The sequence below is a fragment of the Callospermophilus lateralis genome, chromosome 3 (genome assembly GCF_048772815.1).
Source record: "Callospermophilus lateralis isolate mCalLat2 chromosome 3, mCalLat2.hap1, whole genome shotgun sequence".
Classification (NCBI taxonomy): domain Eukaryota; kingdom Metazoa; phylum Chordata; class Mammalia; order Rodentia; family Sciuridae; genus Callospermophilus; species Callospermophilus lateralis.
The window spans coordinates 170736077-170756490 of record NC_135307.1 but is presented as its reverse complement, the minus strand read 5'-3'; the positions used below and the strand labels follow the sequence as shown (position 1 = coordinate 170756490).

General features: G+C 50.2%; 1 protein-coding gene and 1 pseudogene across 1 annotated transcript; one reads left to right on the top strand and one right to left on the bottom strand.

Annotated features, from left to right (window-relative positions):
• Window positions 1-2916: 2916 nt before the first annotated feature.
• LOC143394868 (vasopressin-neurophysin 2-copeptin-like) lies at window positions 2917-4757 on the bottom strand. The gene is made up of 3 exons (XM_076849443.2): window positions 4638-4757; window positions 3222-3423; window positions 2917-3098 (listed from the first exon to the last, which is right to left on the bottom strand). The coding sequence occupies exons 1-3, from the start codon at window positions 4755-4757 to the stop codon at window positions 2917-2919; spliced, it is 504 nt and encodes a 167-aa protein (XP_076705558.2).
• A 12754-nt stretch (window positions 4758-17511) lies between these two features.
• LOC143394869 (oxytocin-neurophysin 1-like) lies at window positions 17512-18267 on the top strand (annotated as a pseudogene).
• The last annotated feature ends 2147 nt before the right edge of the window (window positions 18268-20414 follow it).

Genomic DNA, 20414 nt, shown 5'->3' with positions numbered 1-20414 from the left:
GACCCTCTCCCACTGAGCACCACCTCCAGACTCTGCCTGCTTAGTAATAAGTTAAATATTGAACTTGAGAATGGTGAGAAATGACAGAGAAAGCCCAAACGTACATGAAGGAGAAACCCAAAATAACAAAGTTCAGAAAACACTTAAAGAAAACACAAACAAGGGCTAGAGATGGAGCTCAGAGGTAGAGCACAGGCCTAGCCCAAGGGAGGCCCTGGGCTCCATGCCTGACACTACAAAAACAGAAAACAGAAAAAGCAAACACAGACACACACACACACACACACACACGAAAAAAAAAAAAAAGAAAAGAAAAGAAAGAAAGAAAAAAAGAAAAAGAAAAAGAAAAAAGGAAAAAGAAAAATACATTTTTTAAATATAAAATTATTTATATAAAAATATTAAGGTAATCATGGATCTGGGGTTGTGGCTCAACAGTAGAGCACTCACCAAGCATGTGCAAGGCCCTGGGTTTGATACTCAGCACCACATAAAAATAAATAAAATAAAGATACTGCATCCAACTATGATTAAAAAATAAATATTTTTTAAAATATTAAGGTAATCAAATAGCCTTTGCTGAGACTAACCAAGATTTCTCTCCTTCTTTTTTTCAAATACAGGGTCTCACTAAGTTACCTAAATTGACCTCAAACCTTAGATCTTTCTGTTTCAGTCTCCCCAGCAGCTGTGATTAGAGGCAGCACCACCCTGCCTAAATGGGAGATGCTCACATTTCAGTTTTATGAACTCACAAGTATGGAGACCTGGACACTTCTCCTTAAAACTCTTGACATTTGTCACATGCTGAGAGAGCCCTTCTGTCCCTGGAGAGACTGAGGAGACAGAGCGAGAGTTCCCTGACACTTGTGGATTTTCCCCCTAACTGACTCTGCAGCTGGGTCATGGGGCTCAGGAAAGGAAGAAACATGGAGCAAGTTGGCAGTGGGCAGAGGTGACTCCTTCTCAGAGGTGGGCGTGTGACTGTTCTGAAGACAGGTGGTGGAAAAGGAGTCTCTGGGACTGTGCCTAGGAAGAGGAGGGGTCTGAATCTCACTGTGACACCAGCACCAGGCATTGGATCCAGTACAGCCAAGCCAACTGCTCTTCCACCCTCTTCTGACTGGAGGTTAATAGATTCCTGTGAAGTCTAGCCCTGCCCAGGCCCTAGCCTACCTGGGGGCAGAGCCTCACAGAGAAGAAGCAGGGATAGGAGCTGGCCTAACCCTGCCCTACCCAGCTTCACCCAGTCTCACTGAGTGCCTTCACTGCACAGGATGCCAGGGCCAAGTCAGGGGTGGGACACGGGAATCTCTGAGGAGACTGCAAGAGAGCTTGAACTGGCCAGGGCACATCTGTCCAGGGCTGACCCAGGTGGAGCTGCTTGGGTCACAAGATCTGGCCAAAGTCTTGGGGGCAGGGGCAGCACTTAGAGTGATTTCTTTCTGCCTGGGATCCCTCCAGGCCTGAGTCAGGCAGGCCATCCTCTGACAGAGGATCCCCAAGAAAATGCAACCTCCTGTGGCCCACAGGCCTGGAGCAGGAGAGCCCAAGGAGGGGATACTGAGAGCAGAGGGACAAAAAGAGAAATATAGGAGGTGATGAAGAGGTGAGAAGACGGTGGAGGCAAGTGGGAGATGGAGGGGCCTGAGAGAGAAGCCAGAGAGAGCCAAGGAGCAAGGAGGTGAGGGGACAGAAAGAAATGTAGGGACAGGGGCCAAGTGCTGGTGACATCTTTGCCCTGATGTTGAGTGTGTCAAAGGGCAGTCAGATTGAGTGCACCTAAGTGTGTGGACACTTGTTTCTGTCTATCATCATGTCCCCAGTGTGTTTCTCTGGGCATCTGCGGTTCTGAATGTGCTTCTCAGGGAGCCATTTGGTTGTGGTCAAGAGTCACAGGCACGCCCATAGCAGTTGCTTTCCTCTTTCTCGGAGTGTGTAAATGGTGGTCTGGATCTGGGGTTTGCCTGCCACTCTGCGGAAAGTCCCTAATGGTAAGTCCACCTGCAGAGATGCCAGGAGGACTTCTCCCTACTAGGATGAAGTAGATCTTGCATTGGGAATTGGGGACCTTTGAGTCTCCTAAGCTTTCTGTCCTAGTCTCCTGGAATGAAAATGTGTTGGAGTCTGTAAACAAGTCAGGATGGCGCCTGGCATTTTGCCAGAGAAATGTTAGAGTCTATAAACAAGTCTGGATTGTGCCTGGCAAAATGCCAGAGGGAGTGGTTTGTGAAGTAATGCCAGCGAGCCATTAAGTGTGGAGATTCCTTATTGGCTGACCGCTATATCGAGTTTATGTTAATTAGATAAGCTGTGTGGAATGTATAAATACCTCTGTTGTCCTACAATAAAGGCTCCTACTCCCGCCCCCCCCCCAGCCCCGTTATTTTGCCCAACCAGCCGGACTGTGGCAAAAATGTGTACTGATAGTCCCCCCTGGCTTGTCCCCTTCTGCCTTTCTCACTCTTCCTTCATTCTCTAGCCTCTGCGTCTCTCTGTTCATCTGCCTTCTCTGTCTCAGTCTCTCTTGCCCATCACATCTTCTCCCTCCCTGCCTTTACTTCTTTGTCCCAGTTGGAGAATCCCCAGCCCACCATCTCCAGGGTCATCCTTTGCCTCTAGCCTTTTCCCTCCGCCTTCCCCTAGGTGGCCCTGTCCTCTGTTTTTACATTTCCCTCTTTGGTTTCCAGGATCGCTTCCTCTATAGCATCTCTCCCTTCTTTGGGGTGGATCTGCCCTCGACCACGGGGCAGGAACTGACTGGGTCGGGACCAGGGTCCGCGCCACACCCACTTTCCTCTTTCCTCCCGGGCCCAGAGACTGAGACAGACACTCGAGTGCATTTACAGAGATTTATTTTCGGTGCCACAGGGGCTGTCGCGGAAGGGCGGGGGCAGGGCGGCAGGAGGGATCGGTTCAGTCCGCGCCGGGCTTGGCGAGCTCGATGGGCTCGGCGGGCTCGGGCGCCCCCGCCAGCTGCAGCAGCCGCAGCAGCAGGGCCCCCGTGGTCCGGTCCAGCTGCGTGGCGTTGTTCCGGTCGCTGGCGCGGGCTCGGCGGCGAAAGCCCTTGCTGCACTCTGAGTCGATCACACAGTTCTCTGCGGAAAGGACAGTGTGAGCGCGGGCTCCCCGGGGCCAGGCACAGATCAGGGGCCTCGACCTCAGTGTCCCCCCTCCCTCCGTCCCCGGACCTGCCCCGCCTGCCTCCTGAAAGCGCGCACCTTCGTTGCAGCAGATGCCAGCGGCCGCGCATCGGCCCTGGCTCCCGCAGGGCTTCTGGCCCGACTGGCAGGGCGACGGCAGGTAGTTCTCCTCCTGGCAGCGCAGCGCCTCGGCTGTGCCCACGAAGCAGCCCAGCTCGTCTCCGCAGCAGATCCTGGGCCCGAAGCAGCGACCTTCGCCCTCGGGGCCGCAGGGGAGGCACTGCGGGAAGGAAGAGGGTGAGCGGGAGGGGGCAAGCAGTGAGGACGGTGGAGGACCCCAAGAGGCAGATTCTGGGGTCCAGGACTTGGGAGGGTGCGTGATACCATGGGAGCTGCAGGTGCCAGGGTGCTGTCTGTGCCTGACAGTGGTCAAGAGCATGTGAGCAATCTACTAAACTCAGGTTTTCCGTGGACTGGAGATAGCTCTCAGTAATAGCTCTCACCATCCTCCCCTGAGTTATGGGAGGGGGCTATAGGAGCAGGTCATCTTACTCTTCAGCCCTGGGTCATTGCAGTTGTGCACCCCTTAGTCATCTGCCCACCCCATCCTCATTCCAGACCTTCCTCCTGCCCCATTACTCAAGCTTGGTCCTTATGCCTTGTGGCCCTCTGGATCATCCAGAGCACATCCTGGCCCTTCATCCCATTTTCTGCCCTTGCCCTTGAAACCCACCACTAACCTGGTGGACCTCAACAGGGGCAGCTCTCTGGGTCACCAAACTATGGTCAGTTAGGTGGGTGCCAGGGGTCTGAGCTCTAAAGGAGGGCAGGGCCACCTGATTCCTCAAAAGGAAAAAAACCCATCTGCCCAGCCTCACTTATTCTACAGTTCAACATGGAGCCACCTGTGACCTGGGTAGAATTGAGTATGGTGGTCAAATTTCCATCAGCTCTGCCACAACTGGAATAGAAAGGAATCCGCTGAACACACAACACTAGAGAATTGGGCTAGACACCAAGCAAAACTTCCTTACAGGTTGCTTGGGTGGTCCTCCTGCTCAGGCCAACTCAGATCAATGGCCATCTGTGTGTGGGGTCAACCACCTGTGGCTGAGAACAGCTGGTACTGGGTGGGGAAGGCCTGGGATTGCAGGTGGGACAGAGCCTCTGATCCTCCAGCTAGTCTGGATGAGAGGACCCCACAGGCTCAGAGACCTCCCCACCACATTCTTCCTGATCCAGCCCCAGCCCAGTTATGGGGAAGCAGCTCTTTCCTACGTCCCTTGTCTACTTAGGGTCTCTGTCCAACAGCCCCTTCTGCTCCTCCCAACTTGCCCAGCAGCCTGGTCCCTTCTGACCTAGCCTGATGCCCTTCTGCCCAGCCTTGTCTCTCCCCTTAAGACTGGCTTCTCCCAAGGATTCCCTCCTTCCTAGCCCCTACCAGTCCTGGGGACTGCCCACTCCCAGCAGCCCTGAGATGGGCCATGGTGCTACCTGTCTCAGCTCCAGGTCGGACATGGCCCTCTTGCCACCCCTCGGGCAGTTCTGGAAGTAGCAAGCAGAGGAGAAGGCCAGCAGGCCGAGGAAGCAGGCGGGCAGCATGGTGTCGGGCATCCTGGCGCTCGCAGTACAGCACTGTGCAGAGCTGCTGGGCTGGCTGTGTGCTGCTGCTTTGGCAGGCTGCCTATTTATGTCCGCAGGTGTTCCTTCAGAGGTGACGTGACTTCCATCCCCCCTCCCCAGTGGCTCCCCAGGAGCCCTCAGCAACCAGGTCCCAAGCCATCAGCAGTGATTCATGTGTCTAGGGACACACGTGGGACTCAGTGCAGAAAATGGTGGTGGAGTGAGGCAGGCCACTGGAATGTCATTGGCCATAGTGTGACAGGAGCTGCCGCAACTGTGACTACAACTCTCTAGTCTCTGGGAGAGGGACAAACTGGGGGTTACCCGGAGACATTCTGAGCACTCTGGATGCCCAGAGGAGACTGGGGGTCAAAGGACCCCTTCCACTTAACACAGCCCTTATAGAGGGGGAAGAGAGGCCCAAGGGGCTGGTTTGCTCGGAGCAGGGTAAGGCTCCAGACAGGAGTGGTGGTGCAGGGGACAATCACATTATCCCTGCAAAAGGATTTGCCCAGCACTTTGGGTACTGAAACTGCCGTGGCAGGCTCAGTGGTCCATGCATATTGCAAGTTCCTTGTCCCTCACCCAGAGACCTAGACGACACTAGCTTGCATTTACAAAGGTTTATTTTCCATGCTTCAGGGTCCCACTCCAGAGTGTGGGGGTGGTAGGTGGGGGTGGCTCGTACGGGACAGACTTTGTGAGCGCAGGAGACTCAGGTGCCTCACAAGCTGCAGCAGCCAGAATAGCAGGTACCTGTGGGCAGGTGCAGATGTGTGGCATTCTCCAGTCATTGGCTCATGCAACTTGTCAAAGATGTCATAGTACCCAGTGTCACTCACACAGCTCTCTGAGCAAAGGAACTCATCAGTGTGGGCGCTCTGGGATTGAGCACAACTCTGGGGCCTCAATCTCTGTGTCCTCTGTGGGAACCTGTCCTGCGTGACCGCCCCAAGTGCACACCTTAGATGCAACATTGGCCCAGGGCATCACAGTGTCCCTACTTCCAAAATCTTCAGGCCAGACTGACAGGGCAACCTCAGAAAGTTCTTATCAAGCAGTGCAACATCTGGACGGTGTGCACAAAGCAACCAAACACATCAGACCAGCAGATATTGGGCCCCATGCAACGCCCCATACTTGGGGTCACAGAAAACCCATGAGGGGATGGAAACAGTTGAGCTGGAGGAGAGAGGTAATGGGGAAAGTGGGGGCTGTGAGGTCTGGAAAGTGCAAGGGGCACATGCTGGGGTTCAGGGCTCAGGGGTGCAGGTCCATGAGCCAGGCAAATCTGGACAGTGGTCAAGGTAAAATGAACTAAGCTGGTTTTCAGTGACTTGATGATCAGCTCTCAGGAATAGCTGTCAGCATCCTCACTTCCAGATGTGGGACAAGTCTCCCCTGAGTTACAGCAGGGGGACCTTCCCCTTCAAATCTAGAGCCCTCACTGTTGTACACCCCTCTGTCATCTGCCCACACCACCCCTATTCCTCCACTTCTCCTGTCCCATTACTCAGACTTGATCCCTAGCCCCTTGTAGAGGGAGGGGGACTTTCCTCTCCAACTGTGGGGCCATCACTAGAGTGCACCTCTCTGTGAACTGCACCCCCCAATCCAGAGCTTCCCCTGCCCCATCACTCCAACTTGATCCTATCCCCCTCCAGAGGGTCCCTGAGCCATGCAGAGCACACACAGGTTCCTCCTCCCAAGTCTGGCCTTGCCCTTGTAACCCACCACCAACCTAGTGGGCCTCACTTGGGTCTATAATCCAATGCTCACCCTACTAGAGACCTCCAGGTGGCTTCCGGGGCCTAGAACCTTGGGGAAGACAGGCACAACTGGTACCTCAGACTTTTGAAACAGCCAAGCACCCAGTGGGGAGGCTGTGGGGTTCCCACATGCATAGTCTAACTTATTCTGTAGTTCCACATGGAGCCCACTGAGGCTTGGGCAGAACTGAGCATGGTGATCAGATTTCCTTCAGCCCCACCACTGCTGGAATTAAAGGAATCAGCTGGACACACAGCACAAAAGAATTGGGCTAGGTACCCAGCAGAACTTCTTTATAGGTGCTTGGGTGATCCTTCTCAGGCCAGCACAAATCAATGGCCATCTGTGTGTGGGATCAGCTACCTGTGGCTGGGAGAAGCTGGTATTGGGCAGGGAAGGCCTGGAATGGCAGGTGGAACAGAGTCTTCAATCCTCCAGTTTGTCTGGATGAAAGGACCCCACAGGCCCAGAGCTTCCCCACTGCATTTTTCCTGATCCAGCCCCAAGCCCAGTTATTGAGGAAGCATCTCTTATTTTCTTGCATCCCCTGTCTGGGTGCGGTCAGTGTCTGGCAGCCTCTTCTGACCCTCCCAAGCTACCCAACATCCTGATCCTTTCTAACCCTCTCTGAGGCCCTTCTGCCCAGACATGCCTCCTCTACCCAGCCTCTCCCCTGCAGACTGGCTTCTCCTAAGAATTCCCTCTTTCCTAGACCCTGCCAGTCTTTAAATACCACTCATTAACATCAGCCCTAAGATGAACTACGGTGATGCCTGCTGCAGTTTCATATCAGACATGGCCCTCCTGCCACCTTTTGGGCAAAAGAGGAGGAGAAGGCCAGCAGACCAAGGAAGCAGGCAGGCAGCATGGTGTAGGGCATCCTGGCACTGAGTGGGGCACTGTGTGCACACCGCCATGTTGGCTGTGTACTGCTGCCTTGGCAGGCTGCCTATTGAATTCCCGAAATGTTGCCTCACTGGAGATTTGGTGGCCACCAATGTCATTCTTAAAACAAAGGAGGACAGTAAAACACCATGTCCCTGAACCACCCCTTTCTGTTCCCAATAACCTAGGCAAGTCAATGGAACACTGGAAGCAGGCCCGACCCGAATGTCCGTATAGGTATTATCCCTCCCTCCTTCTCTCTCTCTCTCTCTTTCTCTCTCTCTCTCTCTCTCAATCACACACACACACACACACACACACACACACACACGGGAAACTACAGCAAACTAGTGCTATCTGTAGAAACTGCTTTCTTGGACATTCAGGAAGCTCCTTGGGATGCTGGCCCTATGATGGGACAACTTAAGTTACGCTGTCACTGCTTCAGACCTAACCTATAGTCCTCTCTCCCTGCCGGGTGTGGAATCCCGCACTGTGGTCTTCCAGGCTGCCATCACTGGGCAATGAACTGTGAAGGTCCGGGATGCTGCCTCCCTGGCATGTCACCAACGGACCTTTGCCAAAAGCAGTTCCCTTTTCCTTTTTTTAAGTACAAAAGCAGTTTTCCACACCCTATACATCACAACCTATCTCTGAGTGTCTCTCTTGGTGTCTCAATAAATTATCCCACTGCCTTAGCATGACCGGGCTAGAACTTTATGAACCCTTTGGAAGGCTCCCACAGACACTAGGTCCCAAACCATCTGCAGTGATTCGGGCATCTGGGGACACACAAGGATCTGTTTGTGCAGACAATAGTAGAGAAAATGTACAGGCCACTGCAATGTCATTGGCCACATTGTGACAGAAACTGTTGCAACTGGGACTCTGAATTCAAAGACAAGCACAGAACGAGTGTCACCTGGAAATCATCTCCAAGCATTCTGGCTGCCAGGAGAGGCTGGGGGTCAAAACAACACTTGCACCAGACACAGCCCCTACAGTGGGGCCAGAAGGATCTAAGGGGCTGGTGTGTTAGGAGTGGAATCAGGCTCCAGCCCAGGAGTGGTGATGCAGGGGACAGCCATGTTTGTGGGGTCCCATCCAGTTAGCCCTGAAGTAAGACGAGTGAACAGGAAAGACACACCCACTGTGGCCAATGCAAAGGCTTTAGAAAAGAAATCCCTGTCTGCAGACTCGTGGGCAAGGTAGCCACTGTCATGGAGTCAAAGGAAGGTCCCAGAAGCATAAGGGAATGTTCCAAAGGGGTATGGCAGATTCAGGAGGAAGCTAAGGATACTCCCACCACACCCACACCACTACAGGTCAGGGACAAGGGACTCAGGCCCTGAGACTGAGGACTTTGGGGACAACTTCATAGCATGTCCTCCACCACACCTCTCCCAGTAAGAAACCTGGGTTCAGAGCTCCTATGGAGAACAAGAACTGCAGGCACAGTAAGGTTAACAGGTGCAGGGACAACCCCACAGGACATGACAGACACCTGCCTCAACTGTTACCACCTCCTGGACCCTAAGCAAGTGCCATGACAGGCCAGAGTGGGAGTGGGGTGCTTGAGAGCTCTGGGCTGGGCAGGAAGAGAAGGAACAACAAATGGACCCCAGGAAAGCTGCTGTGTCCGGGACCTCAGGCTGGCAGGTCTAAAGGGCTGAAGCCCCCTTCCCCAGGCCACTAGAGTGCTACTCTGGTCCCACCCAGGCTGGGAATCCAAGCCTCTCAGGCTGTGCACACTCCCCAGTTCGCCCAGCCTCTGCAGGTGCTCTGCTCCCTCTCCAGGCATGAGGGCGCTTTAGGAAACTCCAGGGGATAGGTGGAGTCATCCTACCAAGGACATTGAGAAGTGGGGTAGACAAGGAGGGAGTCTGCCATGATGAGGGCCTGTCAACAAGCCTTTCAGAAATGACCTTGTAGGTGCATCTCTCCACCATGTACAACCAGAGAATCGAAATGTTGCGCTCCATTTGTGTACAATGAATTGAAATGCATTCCACTGTCATGTACAACCACGTAGAACAAATTTTAAAAAAAAGAAAGAAATGACCCTGTAGAGATTAAAAAGCCTTCAAAAAGAAGTCATGGGCAGATCATATTAGGGACGCTGGAGACCAGTGGCCAGGGGCAGACCTGGACTATACTGCTTGGACCTTGCTGGTTGTGCAGGTCACTGATCTCTAGGTCTCACTTTCCTCCAGTATAAGTAAGACAGAGCAGTAGCCACTGCACAGTGTTGCTGTGGACACTGAACATTTAATAAGTAAAAGCTTGAAAAGAGTGCTATGCCATTGTGCAGTTTATTAAGCATAGTATATTATCAATGTCATTGTCTACACACACACACACACACATACACACACACACACACACACACTGAGGATTGAACACAGGTGGCCTAGAATATAACTGGCTCGGGTTCTGTCTTGGGTGGTCTCCCATAGATCCCAACACTGATCTTGTGGGAGACCAGGGGTGACTTACAGGAACCTTTTCACTCAGGTCCAAAAATCTACCATGCAAAACAAGAGGCACAGCAGAATCCAGGGATGGAATAGCAAACTCGGGAGCAGCCCACAGCACAGTTCTTGAAAATTCAATATTAATACACTAGGCACAAAAATAGAAGCTACTTCCCCAAACAAAGGCTCAGCAGGAATGACTGAGGGGCACAAGCCCTGGGACTGGCCAGGACCTCCCAGTTTCCATCAGTCATGCCTGCCAGGGTCATCATTCGAAGACTTGCCTCCCACACCAGGCCCCATTAAAGACCCCAAACTCTATCTGGGCACAGATGCTAGGGAGCCTGCGTCACCCAATACCCACAACTAAGAGGACTCAGTGAATGGGAAAAGTCTCTTTACTGTGTTGACTGGTTATATTTCAAATATAACCAGTTTCCTCTCCAAAATAACTTTTTCACACTTTATTACATTCCCTATGCCTCAACTCCTGACAGACATTTTTTAAAAAGGGAAGATTTATCTCTTTAACCCCTCCCCATCACATGTACCCTCCATCCACTGTTGCCCTCATACAATGATGTCGTGAAGGGTAGAACAGCATTACTGGTTTTGTTGCAATCACACATTCTCAGCTAAGTCATGTAGTTCATTTGATGACCTTCTAGTTCAGAAAAGCTTTTAGTATTCCCTAGAGTTAGTGATTGTCTTTGTTTCTCATTTGTGGTTCATCTGCCATGCTAACCCACAAGCCAACTCATTCTTCAATTCCCTCCACTCAGGCTTCTACCCAGACCAGCCTACTGAAACTCCTGCTATCAAGGTCATAAATTATTTCTGTATTGCCAAATTTTGTGGGCATGTCTATGTCCTCATTATCCATACTCCCTAAGCAGCATTCAAAATGACTACCCTGATCCATTTCTTAAAACATATTTTGTTTGACTTCAATAACACTACCCTTACCTGGTTTTTCTTCTCTCAAACTGGACATTGTTGAGAGCCACAGCCCAGTCAGAATGAGGCCTGGCATATTGCCAGAGGGAATGGTTGAAAGGTGACTCCAGCGAACCATTGAGATGATGATTTGAGTTAAGCTGTATATAATTGCTGTGATGCTGGATTGATTGAGTTGTATATGGACCCTGCTCTGCTCCTGGAATCTGCCTCCATCGCCACTCCTTTGGAGTTCCCCTGCAGTTCTCCTGGGGGTTGGGGAGATTGGGCGGGCAGAGCCCGGTGGAAGGAGTGTGTTCCTGTGCAGTGTGTGTGCAGTGCCGTGAGAGTTGGGGAATAAAGAGTTGCTGTTTGAACCTACAAGGCTTTGTGGCGGCTCGGTTATTTGTGCCCAGCCAGACTGTGGCAGGACATTTCTTCCCAGTGTCCTTTTCTGCCTCCTCCTTCTAAATGTCAGAGCATCTAAGAGCTCAGTCCTCTGTCCCTTCACTTCTTCTTTGAGGTGATTTTATACACTTTCTATAGCTAATGATTCCCAAATCCTTATCTCCATCCTGGGCCTCTCCCCCTAGTGTCAGACTTGCAGTCACTCAAAGGCTCAATGACACCTCCCTGTAAATATCCAATGGGCCTAGTCAAAGTGGGCTCTGGATTCTCTGCTGCCCCCTGCATCTCCCAAGCTTCCCCAACTCTGCCATCAACCACCATCCCACCAGCTGCTCCTCCCACACCTGACCCTCACCCTACTCACCTGCTCCTTCTCTTCCCTCACCCTTGTCAGTCCTACCTCTCACATGCATCACAATGCTGTCTGTGTCTTCCCACTCCTACTTTGGGATCCCAGAACCTGCCATTTCTTTGTCCCAGAACCTCTGCTCCCCTCACCCCTCCCTAGGATCAGCTTGACTGGCTTAAATGACTTCTCTTAAGAGAAACAGTCCCTGTTTTCCTGTCTAAAGCACTCTTCACTCCCACCTCTATTATTTTCTCACTTGGGTCTGTATTAATATGTCATATGGTGCCAACTTGAAGTTCTGTGTGTGTGTGTGTGTGTGTGTGTGTGTGTGTGTGTGAGAGAGAGAGAGAGAGAGAGAGAGAGACAGAGAGAGAGAGAGAGAGAGAGAGAGAGAGAGAGAGAGGGAGAGAGAGCCTGTAGAATGAAAGCCCAAGGAAGACAGGTCTCCATGTTTCATGCTTAGAACTCAAGCTCCACTCCTGGTAGAGAATTTGCCACATGTAAGGTTTTTAATTCACCATGGCAAGAAGAAAGGGAGAAAAGCCCTGGGGCCCAGTCTCAGCTCATCAGTTCTCCATAGAGTTGCTGTGTGACTTAGGGCAAATCATACCTGTTCCTCAAGTGACTTACTTGTTGCCCAAACCCGGTGTTTTGGTCGATTTTTTATGTTACTGACTAAAATAGCCAACAAGAACAACGTAGATTAGAAAAAGTTTGTCACTTGCAGTTTCAGAAGTCTTCATCTATGAATGTCCAACTACATTGCTCTGGGCCCAAGATGAGGCAGCTTATCATGGGAGAAGGACCCAGTAGAGAAAACCTGCTCAGCTCATGATCAGGTCAAGAAGCAGAGAGGGGGGTAGGGGCCACAAGAAGATGCACCTTCCAGGGAATGCCCCCAGTGACCCACCTCCTCCAGCCACACTCCATTTGCCTAGAGTTACCATCCAGCCAGTCCATTGAACTAGGATGAACTAATTAGGTCTGTGATCCAATCATTGTGATGGGATCATTAGGTCTTGTGATCCAATCATTCTCTCTCTGAATATTCCTGTATTAACAGATACATTTGGGGGACACCTCATATTCAAGCCATCACACTATGCCCCGGCTACCAAAACTCATATCCGCCCCACAATGCAAACATTTAGTTCTCCCAAGAGTCCCACAGTCTCAACAGTTCCAGCATTGCCCAAAAGGTCATTCCAAGTCCAAAGTCTCTCCTGAGACTCAAGGCAAACTCTTGTCTTTGAGCCCCTATGAAAATCAAAAACAAATTTTATCTATCCAATATGCAGTAGCGCAGAGTAAACCTTCTCATTCCAAAAGGAAAAAATAGGGGCACAGAAAGGAGAAAGGGGGCCAAAACAAGACAGAAACCCAGCTGGGAAAACTGGTCCCCATCCACATACAGCATCTAGGACACATGGCTACGAGATGCTCTGTCCAAAGGGCTTGGGCAGCCCTGGCTCTGGCCTTGGTTGCAACATGCAGGGCTCTCTTTAATCTTGCTCTCCCACCCCCAGCGGTTTTTCTCAGCTGCCCATGTTATTGGCAGCTCTTAATTCCTGGGGTTCCCATTCCAGCTTCAGCCTCACCTACAGGTTCACACGTGGCCTCTTAGGGGCAGTCCATGAGGACTCCAACCCTGCTGCACTGTGCCTGGCCTCCCAGGCCTGCCTTTGAAATCTCAATTGAAGCTTCCATGACCCCTGAACTTTAACCTCCTACATCCCTGCAGAACCAGAACCAGATGGATGATGCCAAGGTCCCCTGCCAATTCACACCGGGGCCCCTAGAATCATGGCTCCAATGGCCTCTGAGGGCCTGTGTGGCTCAGAAAGGTAAAACAACCCCCAAGCCTCCCCCCCCATGTGAGCAGGGCACCTCCATAATCTCTTCTCAAGAGAGTTTCTCCTTCTGCCTCCCTGAGCCTGCAATGGATGTGGTCTTGCAAATTTCTGAGATGCCCTCAAGGCAACTTACTTACTGTCTCTGTGCCAAGTACTGAGCATCTCTTCAACAAACACACCTTGCTTGGACAGTTTTCTTTTTGTGGTGGGGTGGGGGTAGTGTTTATATTTTTTTGACGTTGATGGGCCTTTATTTTATTTATTTATTTATATGCAGTGCTGAGAATCGAACCCAGTGCTTCACACTTGCTAGGCAAGCGCTCTCCTACTGAGCCACAACCCCAGCTCCTTGAACATAGTTTTATATGCAGTTTTTTTGGCTTTTCAGTCACTTGTGCATAGCTGTGACCAAAATACCTGACAAGAACAACTTAGAGAAGGAAAAGTTTATTTGGGGCTCACAGCTTTAGAGGTCTTGGTATAGACAATCAACTGCACTGTTCTTGGCCCAAGATGACACAGCACAGCATGGGGGAAGAAGAAATCTGCTCAGCTCATGGCAGAGTCAAGAAGCAGGGAGAGAGAAAGACAGGGAGGGAGAAGGGTCCATAAGGAAGATGCACCCTTCCAGGACATGCCCCTGGTGACTCACCTTCTCCAGCCACATCCCAACTGCCGACAGTTACCAATAAGTCCATTCAAACTAAGATGGACTGATTAGGATACAGCTCTCATAAGCTAATCATTTCAACTCTGAATATTCCTGCTTTGGAGGTACACATTACAAACAAATCATAACACTCCACTTCCTAGTCACTGAAGTCTTAAGGAAATAAGATGATAGTGCTATAAAAGGTTAAGGTTTTCTAAGATCCTTTTATAATTAAACGTTGCAAATGTCCAGATTAAACCCCCATCTCTTAACTTTCTTTAAAGTACTCCTACACCCTTAAAGCACATTGTCCGAAAACAAGTAACAGTTCATTCATTTCAGCAGACCATCTTCCCTCCCCACTCCCACTGTCTTTTGCTCCTCTAGATGGAGTGCACCATCTAGTGGCCAAGTCACTGTCCCAACAGGGTAGGTCTCATTTTCAGATGGACTCTGCTACCAGCAGCAAGCAAGGCTTTCTCTCTTTCCCACTTTCCAGTTGCCTAAAATGAGGACTCTCTACTATGAAGACAAAGGAATGGTCTGTCACTGTGAAGAAGTAAACAACAGGGACCAAAATTGTAGGAGCCCGAGAACCATCTCCTGCACTGAATAGAAGAGGCACCTTATGTGGGATAGAAACATTTGAGAAAAATGCTGGCCCAGAGTCGGACAGGTATACAACCGAAGCGGATCCACATCAAGACGGAAAGAAGAGCCAGGCACCTGGTATACACTGGTAATCCAGCGACGGAAAGGCTGAGGTTGCAGAACTGCAAGTTCCAGGTCAATCTTGGCAACTTAGCAAGATTCAACCTCAAAGAAAAATAAAATGCTGAGGATTTAGCTCAATGGTAGAGCTCTTGCCCAGTATGTAGAAGATCCTGGGTTCAATCCCTAGTGTATGTGTAGGAGGGAGGAATCAAACCACTGCTCCCTGCTTTATTCAGATGATAACTCAATGTCGCCCTGTGCTCTGAGGTCATCTTCAAGAGGAAGTCTACATCAATCATCCTAAAAGAAATTACAACAGCCCCCTCCTTTCCTCCCCACAACATGTGCTAATCTACCAGTTTTGTGAGTAGACATCAAGCCCAAGGTTTTGTACATGCCTGGCAGGCACACGACCCGCTACCCCTGAGCCACACCCCAGGTCCTTTAATACAGTGTGCTTATTGCTAGAAAAAAATATGGCTAATCTTTGTTTCCTAACTGTGTTGCTAGGTTTTCATCACCACTCCAAAATACGAGAGATAATTAACTTATAAAGGGAAATGACTTATTTTGGCTTATGATCTCAGAGGTTCTAGTCCACGATCCCTTGGGCCTGTTGCTTACAGGTCTATGGGGAAGCAGCATATGTCACCAGGAGCACACGGTGGAGCAAAACCACTCACCTCATGGTCGAGAAGCAAGAAAGAGCCATGAGGAGCCAGGTCCCACTAGCCACTTCAAGGATATGCACCCAACAACCAAAAGTGCTCCCACTAGGCCCCATCTCATAAAGATCGAACCACATCCTAATAACAGCATCCTGAGGACCAAGCCTTCAATATGCGACTTTTGTGAAACAACCAGATTCAAACTATAGCAGTAGTCCACTGGGATATGTCACCTATCCTGCTCCACTAAAATGAAAACAATGAAGGAGGATATGACTCCCCCCACCATACAACCACTCCATTCCTGAGCTAGTGATCAAAACCAGGGCCTCTCACATGTTGTGCAAAAGTTTTCTAGAACATATCCCCAATCCCCCTCAAAAATTTTTAAATGCATAAAACAAAACATAATTTCCATCATCATAACAAAAAAAGACAATAAGTTACAAAAGAAACCAATTACATTTATATGCAGGTGTTGAAATGTTACAACACATTTTGACATTTCAGAACATCCATCAGAGTTGCTTAATATTAAGTGGCAAAAACACAGAGTACCAGAATTTTCAGGCAGATCTCTCACCCATGAGTACTTCTAACCACTATGAATTAGGTTGGCTACAGGCAGAGGGAGGACTCTACCTTTGCTTTGGAATCTGGAAATAACTCAATCAAATGTAGCCATAAATAAGTGTTTTTCAACAATGCATAAAACACCCTTTGCAGTGGCTCGATGAGCACTTTTTTCTTCCAATGCATTCGAGGGAAGAAAAAATGACTCTAAAGTAACCAAAGGAGAAGGAAGAGTTAGCAATAGAAGCAAAGAATTTTAAAAAGAGAAAATGAGCAAGGAGCAGGGAGAACAGGGAAGTAGGAGTAGAAAGTACTAAAACAGGGTGAGTTGGGAGATGAGGCAACATTCACGACTATTTTGGGAATATGTTACACAATATTCCTTCGCTCTTGCCATTGTGAAAAGTGTCTGCCATAGATACTGTTTCCGTCATAGCCACTTTCCATCAAGTTCCCTTTTAACTAGAAGAGGGATGGGAGGAGGTGTTTCCTGAGGTAGATAAATCCAAGCTTTTTGCTAAGATAATATATTCATCAGATCATATGTTCTTACTTATCAGCTTATTTTTTGCTTATTTGTTTATTTTGCTTTCCTTTATTATACTCAGTTGATTCTGATGCTAAATGTGATTCTTTAAACCATTAGAATCCAAGCTCTAGGGGCAGCCAGAATAGTGCCCTGATCTCCAAATGACCATGAGTCTAAACAATCCTTAGAGACATTTGCAGTGACTTTATATGATGGGAGGTTGCCCGTCACCTGTGTTGGTGACATAGCCACAGATATTGTCAATTCCAATACAGGTGGACTGTAGCCCAGCTCCTAGCTGGAGGAAAGGTTGACTTGCAGGTAGAGGTGGGAAAAAGCTGGGATCTCGCCCATGCAAGAGCTGGGGGCAGGGAAGTGGCTGTGGCTGTGTGCTGGGGTGGGGGGGTTTTCTGGTTATTCAGGCTTAGGAAGAGGACACCTTTACTAGGGGGGTCAAGGACTGAATGTGTGTGGACCAAGGTGTATGGATGGGGATTCTAGCCAGAGGCTGTTTCTGCTTGGAGGAGCCCTAGGGTCCACCATCCCCACCCTCACACCGTTTCGGGTTCTGGAAGTCTAGAAAAATAGCTCTAGGTTGGGCTGAACTCCCCACCCTCCATTATCCAATTCTTCCTTTCCCACCCTCATAGCCCAGGCTGACCCAGCCTGCCTCCTCCCCAGGACACCTCAGGCCCTCTCTCAGTTCATTAGCAAATGCGTGATATTGATGCTGGGGGTGGGGGGGGTGGGTGGACTGGTAATGAGAGGGTCCACCCTGAGCACACACAGCCTGACCCACAGTGACCTGCTGTGACCAGTAATGCGACTGCATTCTTAGACAGCTGCTAAGCAGGTCCAGCGCCCAAGCATAAAAAGACCAGGCATGAGAAGACTGCCACCAGCTGTGGATCCCCTTACCCAGCGTGTCCCCACCATGGCCAGCCTCAGCCTCGCCTGCTGCCTGCTGGGCCTCCTGGCTCTGACCTCTGCCTGCTACATCCAGAACTGCCCCCTGGGCGGCAAGAGGGCCGTGCCTGAGCTGGATATGCGCAAGGTGAGACACCTGACCCTCATCCTGCTATCTGCATGGCTATGCTGTGTGGCCTGGAGGCCCAACCACCTACAGGCATGACCCTCCAATCCCAGGCTTATTGGGGCCTCTGGCAGATTTCCCCGTGTGTGTCCTGACCCTCGCGCATGCCAACCAGTGCCCTTAGCGACTGCCACCCCATGGAATCCGCCTGCACTCCCTGATCCCTGAATCCCAGGAATCTGCTCCTCCCACCCTGCAGGAGAGACCACCTTCTCGGTTGCCTCCCCACTCCTGCTATCCCTCTTCCTCCCCGCAGTGCCTCCCCTGCGGCCCCGGTGGCAAAGGGCGCTGCTTCGGGCCCAGCATCTGCTGCGTGGACGAGCTGGGCTGCTTCGTGGGCACAGCCTAGGCGCTGCGCTGCCAGGAGGAGAACTACCTGCCGTCGCCCTGCCAGTCTGGCCAGAAGCCCTGCGGGAGCGGGGGCCGGTGCGCGGCTGCCGGCTTCTGCTGCAGCTCGGGTGAGCCCTGGGAGGCCAGCGCGGGGACCCGGACTGGGTGGGATGCGGGGGAAAACCGCCACTGACACCAACTCTCACTGCAGATGGCTGCCGCACAGACCCTGCTTGTGACCCCGAGGTCGCCTTCTCCCAACACTGAGCTCTGCTATCTCTGGACCCTTTCCGACTGCACCCCTAGCTCCCCTTAGCGGTTCCAAAAGGAATGAAAATCCAGCAAACCCAGTGTGGTTGCACATGCCCATAATCTCCACTACCTGAGCACCAAAGCAGGATTCCAAATTCCAAGGCCAGTCTCGGCAATTTAATGACACCCTATTTCAAAATAAAGGACAAAAAGGACTGTGATGCAGCTCAGTGGTAGAGCAAGTACAAGGTCCTAGGTGTAAGCCCAGTACTGCAAATAAATCAATAAAGCAGATGCCCACAACCCTCCACTCTCCTGCTGTCTGATTGTCTGAAATGGGAGGAGGCATTGGGGATGGATTCCAGCTGGGCTGATGGAAACTCAGAAGTGACCCAACATGCTTTCACCATCCTGAAGAGAAGAGGGAAGGAGCCCACAGGGGTCCAGGAATATAAAAACAGCCCTAGCTTCCCCTCCCAGCAAGGACTGGGACCTGCAGCAGGTTCCCAAAAACAAGGATCCAGAAGGACAGGATCCAGTCATCTGCACACAAGACAGTGTCTGAGAGGGGAACAGGATAAAGGGAAGGGACAGTGGCGATCCAATGACTCCCAGACTCTTAGAGAGAGGCTAAGTACCTACCCCTCCCTGGAGACTGAAGGAGTAGAGCTGGCCTAAGGGAGGGCACTTGGCAGGGCCGCTGAAACAGCTCACCATGTTTCAAAGAGCTGAACCCTTTCACCCAAGGAGGCCACGGCGCCAAGCTGGGGAGGCTGGGCTGGGGCACCCACAAGACTTTTGCCACACAGCTGGGTCTCACCTCAATGGCCTGACTCCTGCCCGTGTAGAATCAGAACTTGTCAGAGATGGGTACCACCCAGAGGACCTGTAGTCCTCAGCACCCACAGCTACAGAAATGACCACCAAGCGCTGAGGGGAGAGCAAACTGACAGAACCCTTCCATGTATACTGCCCACCTATTCCCAGGTCAAGGACCCTTTGGGGGATCAGATAAAAGCCCATCCCTCTCTTCCAGAACACTCCTCATTCACCTGCCCATGAGGCTGACCACAACCTCAGTAGGCCCTGCTCACAGCCTACTCCAAAATAAGAGGAGCCCATGGTTCATTGTTAAAAATAAAACATGCTGGGCTGGGGTTGTGGCTCAGCAGTAGAGCACTCGTCTAGCACGTTCGAGGCCCTGGGTTCCATCCTCAGCACCACATAAAAATAAATAAAATAAAGATATTGTGTCCAAATACAACTAAAATATAAATATTAAATAAAAAATAAAACATACCTGCCAGGTGCAATGGTGCCCACCTATAATTCCAGTGACTTGGAGGATGAGGAAAGAGATTCAGAAGTTTGAAGCTCACATTAGAACTTAGTAAGACCCTCAGCAAGTCAGTGAGACCCTGTCTCAAAATAAGACAAAAGCTGGACTGGGGATGTAGCTCAGTGATACAGCACCCCTGGGTTCAATACCCTGTACCCAAAATAAATAAGTAGATAAAACATGGATTTTAGGTCAGTGCTGAGCACTTGCCTAACGTGGAAGCATCTAATTCCATCTCCAGCAAAAACAAACAAACATATAAATAAGTCTTCCCATTTCTGTGGTTTTCTCACATAGACCTTGTTCAGAAGGTCTATGCCCACACCCTACTCCAAGAGAAGCAGATCATCCATTGTCTAATAAAAATAAAACATGTTTGGTACAGTGTAGCTCACTGGTAGAGAGCTTGCCTAACACGGAGGAGGCCCTGGGTTCCATTCACAAAGCTGTAAAAACTAACCAATTACTTAAATAAACAAACTGTAACTAAATGACATTTAAATGTAAAAACCATTTCTTTGTTGTTTTTTTTAAACATACCAGAGAAAGTGGGTAAAACAGCAAGAAAGTACCCCAAAACCCCACCAGTAATGGAAAATTAGTTGTGGGGCTCAAAACAGAGTGGAAACACACACACACACACACACACACACAAATATATATATATATATACTTTGGAGGACTGTAAGATTTTTAATTAACAATTTTTTTGTTTGTTACTGGGAATTAAAGATTTTTTTAACAATTACAAAAATAGGCAGAACTAATTTATGCTGTAAGCAAAGAATGGAAGAAGCTATGTCACCAAAATAGGAAGCAAAAG